Genomic DNA, 11,649 nt, shown 5'->3' with positions numbered 1-11,649 from the left:
AAACATTTAGAATCAGGTATGTCAACCGTTAGAAAATAACTACGTATTCAGACAAAAAAAGACAATATGTCGGGAATTCGACTCGGAAAAACACCACGACCTCTTTGTGAATACAGAAGTACCTCTATCAAACTGTGTCAATGCTAAATTAACAGTATGATTTTACGCGTGTATGGAGGTATTAGGGGAGACAATACCTCCATGGCCTGATGTATATTCAAGTGTACACAGACCTTTGTTATAGTGTTTGCGACCTTAACAATTCCAGACAAAAATTGAAAGTTGTTCCGAGTCAGTTGAAATATTTGATACATAACACTTACCGTAATTGGTGTTCTACATATATCGGAAAGTATTAGTCAATTAATTAGTGTGAGTTTTCAAGTCACACGTTCGTTAGATTTGTTCTATTTTTAGCACCCGCATTCCATATCCGGTCTGAAGCTGTACTTATAATTAAAATGGACGTTATTGTCATAAAGAATTAATTAGGTAACTACATATTAGGATGTGACACCCCCGTGTGGGTACGGACAAAACCTTCTTAATTGACACGAAACTAAGAACAAAAGACAAAATTGTTATTGAGAGAGAACAACAACATTTCCGGTGTGGTTTGTTATTAGTCAACACATCCCAACCACACTGAACTAGTACTTAACTCATCCGTAGACCTTACTCGTGCAGGGTCTGTGACTCATCGAACGAGCATAAACCTACAAATCAAACCATCAAACAATGTCTACTATAGCCTCATCTACAAATACTTACACTTATCACACCAGACACTTGAAAAGTTACCCACAGTCACTCAAACAGTCTAGAAATTAAACAGAATTCATGATAAATATGCAAGTAAAGTGAATAAAATAAATAAGGTCCAAAAAATGAAAAAAAAAGCATTCAACAGACCCCACCTACCCATATTTTTGGCAATTCAATTTGTTGGTGGTGATAGGCTATATATCGATCCCGACTCGGGCTTCACATGTCATGGAATACTATGCAAACTTTATTTTAAAACTATTTAAATGTATTTCTTTATATTTTCTGAATAATACATGTGACCATATACATTTGAGTCAACTCCTTATATAATATCTTATCCATTTAAATTGTGTACATTTTTAACTGTAGAACTGATGGAAATCGATTGCCATAGAGACAAATTGAAAAAGATAAAATCAAAATGATTGAATATGTACTATGTAAGGGAGCCTTCAGTACTTAAAGGGGGAGGGATGGGGAGGGGGGGTTGTCACGTTTTGCAATTTAACCTGTTCTTGGGGGATGGTCACATTTTGCATTATAATGTTTGGGGGAGGGTCACATTTTACAATCCGCAGTGTTGTGACCACATTGAAGATTCAATGATTGTTAATTTGTTTTGTGTGTTTTAGGATGTAAAAGTCAATAAATTACAGTTTTACGTTTCGAATATTAAATGTGCATGGCAAGATTTTCTCTATGTGTACATGTAGATGGTATTACATGAGTGTTATAAATTTGTTATTGTGTGGTTGTCTATGACTATGATAAAATGGTATGTACAGTGAATTTCACAACACCATTCAACTTTTCTGTTTGATGCAAACACGCAGAAACCAACAAGAAACTGCATATACTACACTTCAATAGCAAGATCCCATTTTTGCTACATTTAGTCAAATATAAATGCAATTCTTTGTAGACATTAGGGCACCAGTGTTTTTATTAGTAGCAAACACTCGATGTAGGGCGTGTAAAATGTCCATTGCGGTGTTCATTTGATGTCTGTATGGTGGCATGTGTAGTTCATTTCACTTAGACAAAATGTAGCAAGAAACTGTACTCATTCAATATTGCTATCTTAAAGTGTAGCATGTCCAGATTCGTATTAGTTTCTTCGTGGTTGTATCAAACAGAAAAGCTGCACGGTATTGTGAAATTCGCTGTACTTCTTTTGTATGTCTGTTTACAGGAAAAAGTGGCATCCTCCTTCAAATGCAGTCTCGGTCACAATGTTTACAAACTCTTTGATCTCTGTTTATGCAACTTCCTCTGCCTGTTTCTATGCACAAGTTATGAGGAGTACTATTTCGTGGGTGTGGTGGTCTGTCAATATTTGATAAATAGCTTTTCGTGCCAAGGAACGTCTTTAAATGAACAATAGTTTGTACGTTCACGCATTCTCACTTGTCTTGTTGCCCGTTTTTGTCAATATCTTTAAAAATGAGTAAAAGAAAGGTTTTAAAGAATACACGCTTAAAAAAATTATGGTTAAAACAGATGGTAGTAAAAAAACCACACAGAGACGCCCATTTAAAATAATAACATTGTGTCAAACAAGCCCAATTATTTGTACTTTTCATTTTAAAAAAACTTTGACGATCCTATAAATTAATGAAATAAAAAACACATTTCGACAAACATATCGTTTGAATATTACGTAAATACAACAACGGAAAGACAGATAAACTGACGGTGACAAAGTAACAAGATACATAGATGTACGCCGTAATTTTAAAATTTCGGTAAAATCGTTGCCTATCAAATGATACTCCCTTAAACCAGACCGCGTTACGCGAACATACTAAAAGGGCTCTTTCCGTCGTCTGCCCGGCTCTTTTAGTTCTTTGTGTTCAGGGGTAATAATGCAAAATAGACGGCAATACATTTACGTGCTAAAAACTAACTACACGTGCCACTCGCGTGCCAAAATTTTACTCCCCCAATTTTGTAATTCGCCATATACATGTAGATTAATTATAGAGACGATGTTGTAGTTTACATTATAGAGACACATTACAAGCCATTCAAATGCAAATCTTTCATTTAGTATTGTTTAGACATCAACTATGGGACATGAACAAAAAAGTCACAAATTTTTCAAAATATGACGATTATTAGTTCATCTTCAATAATTTTATCAAACGATATTTTTGTCGTCTGACGGTTCGTATTATCTGTAAGAACGTTGCTGTAAAGAGGTGAGTCGACGTTTCCCATTGCCGTAAAAAACATACCTCTTTACGGCATCGGCCAAGACTTCGTATTTCGTAGTCAGGGGAAGATGGACTATGGTTTGCGAGAAAAGATGTCGGTTTTCGAACTCAAATAAAAACTTGTGAATGACAAAATAACTTGGCAAACGACAACACTTTACACGATTTTGTTTTAGAAAAGCAAGTTATTTTTATTGACATTTCATTGAATATGTATTCAGGATGTCTTATGTCTGTTATGGATTACATATTCTCGTAACAAGTTGGAAATTTAGCATTTTATTTTTGATGATGAATTTTATAACAGACACATTTCATAAAATATAGCGGATGTTACATCGGGATGATGAATGAATTACAGTGAATAGGATATGCTATTAACAAGATGGTGGCAACATTCCGGAACCGGAAAAACCGACCGATGAATTATTAAGTATGCGAGCATTTCTCAGGAAATGTTAATTTCCTCGATTACAAATGTTGTATTCTTCATACTTAATATGCTGTTGGCGCCAACGAATCAGAATTAACAAAAATACACTATAAATATAAGAGTTATGTAGCGGCTCGATTAGACGAACAAATCGCATCAAGTCACCTGTTCATGAATTACACATCGTCTAAATTTCTCTTGATTTTTGACTTCTGGGTTGTCGAAGTTCTTTACTTTTTATGCGTGGAGTTGTCATCAGAAATGTTTTGTTTTAATGAAAAAGTTGTCATCAACTTGATTTTTGACCACTGAGTTAACGTTGTCGTCAAAATTGGTTACTTTTCATTCGTCGAATTGTCGTCAGAAATTTTTGGTTTATAATGAATACGTCGTCAAAATTTCCTGATTTTTAAATGACTAAGATCTCGTTAACATTTCTGGATTTCAACAAGGAATTGTCGTCAACTTTCTTGGATTGAACACTAAGGCTGTCGTCAAAAAATTGGAACTGTCGTCAAAATCTATACAATTCGGGTTAGCACTATTTCTAGAATTTTACAACACAATTTATTGTACGCTACCTCGGTGACAGAAAATATATTTTCAGAATGGAACAATCTACCCAAAGCCAGAAATTTGGGCACTCCAACGTAGAAATTTCACCAGTTACGGACAGCAGGTCGACCTCATCTATGCAGACAATGCTGCTGCCAACAAACCGAGCACGACGAAGAGTTCGTACAACAGGAGCGACACTGTCACGAAATCTGCAACGTCCCCCTCATAAGGAGAAAGAGCCACATCTCGTTGCACGACGAAATGCGCGGGAACGACGACGGGTTCAGATGGTGAATGATGGATTTCTACGTCTCCGAAGACACGTCCCAACAGATCCTAGGAACAAGAAATTATCTAAAGTGAAAACTCTGCGATCTGCGATTAATTATATATTACATCTGCAACAGCTTCTGGAAGACGGCGATGAGAATACATGCAAACAACCGACAGACAGAGAAAGTTCACTTTCAAATCACAGCGAAAACCAAAACTCTGATTTAGAGTGGATGTCATTTGGCGTAAATATGGTAAGAAAATAAATTAATTATTCTTTCAGCAACGCACTTAGAAAAGAATATTCTTCCACCACATCTACTTTCGCTATGGACGACCTCTGCACATGCATGTATACTTTCCAACACACTGACAAAAACAGAACTATAACAAAGTCAAATTTATAGGTTTAAAATAAAAACAAAATACTTAAGAAATATTTCAAACGTTACATTTACTTAACGTCCGAAAATATAACTGAGCATAGTTTTAAATTCCCCACTAGCACTAAACCACATGTAACAAAATCATGTTTAGTGATCTGAGAACAGGTGTAAGGCGGTTTCATTTTTAAGTAGTATTTTCTGTAAATTTGCCCTTTTTTGCTGTGGATGACATTTACTTAATTTTATTGTAAAACAGACACATTTGGTATGGTTTTTTTTTATATATACAACACATGTTTTCATGAATGATTTTTGGTAGGAAAGTACACCAACTACAGTTTTAATTTTCAATCTACCGGTCCATACGAGAAGTCACATAACATTCCTAAACTAGAATTGCTACAGAAAATGTACAAAATTATATAAAAATGCAGTGAAATATATTCTGACGTCACGTCGTTCAGTCCCAACCAGCCAAGTTCCTTTAGTGACTATTGGCTAAAAGGGCAGGCCCTGATGTCGTATTTTAAGGCACTTCTATGTCAAGTTTACTAAAGAATGTTTGAAATTTTGCAAAAATTTTTTGGTATGAGGACCTTTTCTTTCAATATATCAAAACTGAATCTTAGTTTAACTTGAGTACTAGTACTATTACGCTTATTGTATGTATTATATAACGTGGTTTAGAATAAGTATTTTCACATAACTGACGGAGATATTTAAACCTAACGTTCATATCCCCATTTTCTACCGTTAGTACTTGCTAATAAACAGTAATTTATTGAAAAAACATTCGTCGTCTCAAACTTTTCACAGAAGCGTCTTTGATAATTATACAATAATTTCCCTAACTTCGTAAAATTCCACATCCTTTGGTGTTGAACTGAGTCGAAATCGTTGTACGCTACCCACATTTGCTTTCCAAATAGTATGAACTTTAAACTGTTTTTTGAATAATGTATAACTTGGAATATACTTTTGCAATCATGATAAATACTATGTTACGGCCTTGTTATTGGAGTTAATAAGGGAGGGAGGGAGGGAGGGAGGGAGGGAGAGAGAGAGAGAGAGAGAGAGAGAGAGAGAGAGAGAGAGAGAGAGAGAGAGAGAGAGAGAGAGAGAGAGAGAGAGAGAATGAGAGAGGCTATATGGGTGTAATCAAGCCCCTAGAATCAAATGAATACTGATAATATATTTCAATAAAACTCTATTGATAGTGTTTACACATGTCAATCAAATAAAGAATTGATTTCCATAATTATAATTCTTGAAACATAACTACTAAAATCAATTAACTTTTTATAATTCAATTATCTAATAAATTCATTAACCATCATGCCATAGATTTGTATCAGCACAGTATCAACTGAAGTATATGACGTAACCGATTACATCATTCCCCATCTACCTATCCCACCTATTCTAGAAATGAGCGTTCTCAGAACCACACAATTTTTTTGTTAGGCCTTATGGTACTCGTTAACTCCTTCAAGTTATACATATATATTTCAATACAACTCTATTGATAGTGTTTACACATGTCAATCAAATAAAGAATTGCGCAGTGGCAGAGCGTAATAGTTTTGGTAGTACTCTTTCTTGGTTGTAACTCGGAGTTTCACGCATTGTGCGATCATCAGACAACTGACTCAGAGTTATATATATATATATATATATATATATATATATATATATATATATATATATATATATATATATATATATATATCACTTCGACGGAAAAGCAACAGTCAATAGAACACAATATTTTTTTAGATTCAGTGCAGTTCACACGATTGTTGTATATAATTAAATATGGTACATTTCGGTCAGTAAAATTACAAATTTAAAATTATATATATATATATATATATATATATAACTCGGTGAATATCAATCTGCTAAGACAGTGCTCTATACCGCAGTGGCAGAGCGTAATAGTTTTGGTAGTACTGGAACTCTTTCTTGGTTGTAACTCGGAGTTTCACGCATGAAACTCCGAGTTACAACCAAGAAAGAGTTCCAGTACTACCAAAACTATATATATATATATATATATATATATATATATATATATATATATATATATATATATATATATATATATATATATATATATATATATATATATATATATAATGTTTTGGTCAACCTAAAATTATCTTAAACTGGATTAGTGATGCTCGTAAAAAAAAACTTAATCGTGTTTTACATTTTACCTGTCAGATTTGTGTATAGCAAAGTGATATGTTTAACGTTTATTGAAACTATTTCTTGCGTTTGTTAAAAAATAGTTATAAAAACTTCGATTTTGAAATTATCTTGACAATTTTTTTTCTGAAACATTGCTCATGTCAATCAAAAAAATGGTCCGAAATTGACTATTTTTGGCATCATTTTTTTAGAGTTCAAACAAGCTAATTCGATTGTGAAACTATATATGACGAACCGAAATACTGGTCAGATTTTGAAACTATGAAATATGACGATTTTTCTAAAATAGTGGTCAAACAAACTGAAACGTTTTTGGCGATTTCTTTTCAAATAGTGTTGAACCAAACTGATCCAATTTGAAAGTATTTTTGACGACTATCATCAGATAGCATTTTTTAAAAACTGGTCCAACTTCGACACTATTTTTGACGACAGACAGTCAGTATAATAACGCCGTGTAACTTTTACTATATACACAAGTGCCGGAGGAGATGTGGTGGTTTATTCACACTCAAGGAGATTTAGCGCCAACGTTCGGAAAAATGGTGTCCTCCCACCTCGACTTTTTAAACTCTAGACAAAAACAAGCCAGCGAAGTCTAAATGCAAAGTTAAAACCTCAAACACCGTCTCTAATTAGTTTTCTTTGTTTATTTAGCGACTTGAGTTTTCATCACTTGGTAGCGATATTTCTGTGATATCGCTGTGGCAGTTAACACTTCATCGCCGTACGCATGGAATAAAAGAATTACTGGGTCGTGTCTTGCAGGTGCATAGGAAAGAGTGTCATTAAAAATTCAAAGCTCTGTTTTTCCCCGTCTCATTCCGTTTCTATCACGGAGACGACTTGCTGACGCGATGTTTGAATACTTTAGCATCTGTATGGTGACGTGCGTTGGCGGAAACGCTGACGTTTTGACAAATTGCTTTAATTTGAAAACTTTTCAATGATGCACGCATTACAGGCGCTACACAATAGGTATACATTACATATTTATGGTTGGAAAGCCGTGCGCCATCATTTGTTCATTAAATCTCCACTGAATGCTTCCTTTTTTAGCCCAAATACAATATGCTTCGAAAATAATGATTTCGGAAATCAAGTCTTTCCTTTCAGACTCTCACAACACACGTGCAAAGTACCACCATGTTTCATGTTTGTTTTCTGTTACTAGATTGAACAGATATTCTATTTGTATGGTGTGTTTTTTTCTGCTATTATATGGCTGATGCAAAATATGTTCACGTACAATTTCACTATCATTTCTTTGTTCCAGTCGGTCTAAATTTGTTAATTGTTGCGTCTGTTTCTCTAATGTATGTGTTCTGTTACTGACCACCGTCTGTCTGTCTGTCTGTCTGTCTGTCTGTCAGTGAGACAGATTTGCTGTCTGACCGTGGCTGTCCCTGTCTTTCTTTCTGTCTGCCTGGTTACGCATTTCTGTCTGTCTTCTGTTGCTTTGCCTTTGCCATCATGTTTGTCTTGGTGTATGTCTGTCTGTCTGTCTGTACGTATGTACGCATGTACACGCGCGCGCTTGTGTATGTGTGTGTATATGTATGTATGTATGTGTGTATGTATGTATGTATGTATGTATGTATGTATGTATGTATGTATGTATGTATGTATGTATGTGTGTGTGTTTTATAACTGCAAGTTAAAGTTGTAAGTTTTTCTGTAAGTCAACAATTGTAGGCTTACAGGAATCTTCCTAGTCTCTAGATAATGTATTGTGACATTTTATGTAAGTCTATACAATTTTAGATGTCTAAATCTGTCGATGACGTAACAATATAGGGGGATTTAGTAATTAACTGAAGACAGCACGTTCTCAATAGACACAGGATTTACGAAAGTATACAATGGAGATTTCTGGAAAACAAAACGTACATACTTTATGTGATAAATCTCAAACCACAAGTGGTCTGAGGATGAATGTGTATTAACGCGTCTTCGCTTTGTTAAGACTTTGCGGAGAAAGTATTTATAGATATACTATCTTTGTTATCACCTTACGGTGTCTTCGCGTCTGGATGTCTGTTATACTAAAACTTACTAATTTACACGTGCACTGCTATTTTGTCATCCAGATTATAACTTTATCGTGGTTTTTTGTACAGTAATGGTAAAATCAAAGGAACCTGTTTTTAATTCAGTGATGTTTAGATCTTAAAGGGGCCATATGGATGAGAATTTGATAGTTATTTTGGATTTTTAATTTATGAAACAATTTATCATGGCTTTCTACTTGAAAAATCAATTTGAAACAACATATACTAAGTCCTTGTTTGTAACTCAATAAATTGCAAAAGATTAATAAATGTGTAAAATGTTTGTTATTGTACGTACAATAACAACCTTTTTTTTTTTTTACCTTTTTGCTCTGTATTAAGTTACAAACACAACTAAATGTTGTTTCACACTGGTTTTTCAAGTAGAAAGACATGATAAAATTGTTTTATAAATTAAAAATCCAAAATAAATGCCCAATCCTCATCCATATGAGGTGCGTGCCTCGGAAATGAAAAGTACTGTGGACAGTTTTGATGTCAATTTGTTTAAGAAAACTCAATCTTATTCTAGTTATAGTCAAGAAAAAAAATAAGAGGTCGCCGAATATTTTTTTAAACAGAAGTCAAAATGTTTGAAACTTAGTTTGCCATTTTAGATTGCTTTATGATTATCGATCACCATGGTAATGAAAAAAAGGACGTTGAACCCGCCTTCCTTATTTCTGAAAGGATGGGGAACAAGTATTAATATTCTCATAGTTTGGAGAGATTCTAATCATCATGGGTATTTGTCCCCAGGGCGCATTCTACATCCATTAACAATACAAATTAGAAAATAAAGAAACAGTTGAATAAGGTATGTACACTTCTCCAGGTTTTATTTGACTACAAAGAAAGTAACAGTCTAGCATGCCATCCTTTCACACAAGAGTAATAAAATGATGACAGACTAGACTGTTTGTTTCTTTATTAGTGAAATACATTCCAGAGAAGTAAGCATACTGTATTCAAGTGTTTCCTTATTTTATCGAATTTAGTCAGAAAGGTTCAACCACTTATCACTTTGTGACCCTCTGGCTGGCCACAAATTCGGACATCCGGGTATTTAACTAATTTCATCATTTCCATGTCAATCACACCAATCTATCAGGTACCAGTCACTATGTCATATGGTAGATAAGAGCTGTACCAAACCAAGGTGACAGTTGGTCAAACCATATTAAAGTCCTTCTGAGTTCCACTTCACTACTGTTGGTTTCCTCGTCATTATACCAACTTACTGTACTAAAATGATTCTCTTTTATTTTCAAGGAAAATGGCATGGAGTGTAACACATCTCAAGATACGTACACGTATTAAACCAAGTACTAGTATATTCCCGATAATCAGGCAGCATTGGAACTGGAAGTACTCATAGATTCATTACAGTGACGTAATCTATGACGTCACGAAGACATGATATCAGTGAAAACAGTGTTATACTTCTGCTGGATTGACTGCTGAACGCAAGTTTGTTGTCATTTAGGGGACCTCCCGAAACAGAAATACCATGATTCATTTAGACAAAGTGGTCTCTTGGTCACGTGACATGACACATGATTCGCAGATTATGTCGTGACTACCAGACGCATAAAGGAAATAACATTACTTTGTAAGAATATATGGACAATGAAAGCTGTCGTCATAGTGGCGTCACAATGACGTGGCATCATATAACAGAAACGACATCGCAGCAATTTACAGGCAGGATAATCTCCATCATAAAATATGTCAAAAGAATCTGTGGAATTTATATAGTCAACAAAAAAAATCACATTTTTTATAATGTTATAATCGTAAAACAACCACCTGTTGAATCAGAGTTGACATCAAGTCGAACTTGAGAACGAACACAAAGAGGGGGTGTGTTTACGCCTTTTGAATGCAAGAGAAGCAATATGCAAATTGTGATGTTTGTGACGTCTGCTGAGTCAAACTAACAATAATCGTGAGCACAGAATTGGTACTCAGTGTTCCACAAACAAACAAACAAACAAACAAACAAACACGTGATTGACACTTTTCAACTTTGACGAAATGTCATCTAAATTCTCGAATGAGAAAGGTGCATTTAGATTTGAAAGTCACACTCTCTGGTAAACATTTAAAAAAATACATTTTTATTGTTACAATGTGATTATTTAATAGTGAAGAGTGTAAATATATGTATCTATTTCTTTGGATGACTGAATGGTGGCGCTGTAACGTGTACCTTATAAGTCAGCTAGAAGTATACGAACGTTTTCAAAAGTTAAAGTCCGCATGCGCCAATGCCTGTGTTATAGAAAGTAGTAAGGTGGTTGACCTTTTCAAAAGTACACACACCAGTCTCTGCGTTAGAGAGAGAGAGAGAGAGAGAGAGAGAGAGAGAGAGAGAGAGAGAGAGAGAGAGAGAGAGAGAGAGAGAGAGAGAGAGAGAGAGAGAGAGAGAGAGAGAGAGAGAGAGAGAGAGAGTTTTGGAGAGACTTTTGGTGGTTACCTTCTTCAAAAGATATTATCAGCATGCATGGGTGTCTGCGTTGTTCAAGAAGGGAGCGGTGGCTGACCACATGGTGATAATTCACTTGGCTGAAATGTATCTAGAATTCCCCGATGAAAATATTTTTATCGTTGCTTTTGATGTTACTGTTGCCTATCTACATATAGACCCACCTTAGCAATTACACTTTGCTATCTATCGTTATATAAGATTTCGAAATCTGATTTACTAACGTATATATGTCGTCTGTAAGGCTGAGATTGCCGCCGAA

General features: G+C 34.8%; 1 protein-coding gene across 1 annotated transcript; it reads left to right on the top strand.

Annotated features, from left to right (window-relative positions):
- Nucleotides 1-3,589: 3,589 nt before the first annotated feature.
- Nucleotides 3,590-11,172, top strand: LOC144452994 (uncharacterized). Its single transcript, XM_078144247.1, has 2 exons — nucleotides 3,590-4,502; nucleotides 10,172-11,172. The coding sequence occupies exons 1-2, from the start codon at nucleotides 4,026-4,028 to the stop codon at nucleotides 10,217-10,219; spliced, it is 525 nt and encodes a 174-aa protein (XP_078000373.1). The 5' UTR covers nucleotides 3,590-4,025; the 3' UTR covers nucleotides 10,220-11,172.
- Nucleotides 11,173-11,649: the final 477 nt, after the last annotated feature.

This window comes from Glandiceps talaboti, chromosome 23 (genome assembly GCF_964340395.1).
Source record: "Glandiceps talaboti chromosome 23, keGlaTala1.1, whole genome shotgun sequence".
Classification (NCBI taxonomy): domain Eukaryota; kingdom Metazoa; phylum Hemichordata; class Enteropneusta; family Spengelidae; genus Glandiceps; species Glandiceps talaboti.
This window is presented reverse-complemented; position numbering and strand designations above follow the sequence as displayed.

Excerpts from the sequence above, each read along its gene's own strand:
- LOC144452994 (XM_078144247.1), top strand. The coding sequence starts at position 4,026 with ATGGAACAATCTACCCAAAGCCAGAAATTTGGGCACTCCAACGTAGAA. Across the intron at positions 4,503-10,171 it reads TGTCATTTGGCGTAAATATG|GAAAATGGCATGGAGTGTAA; the intron begins GTAAGAAAATAA and ends TTTATTTTCAAG.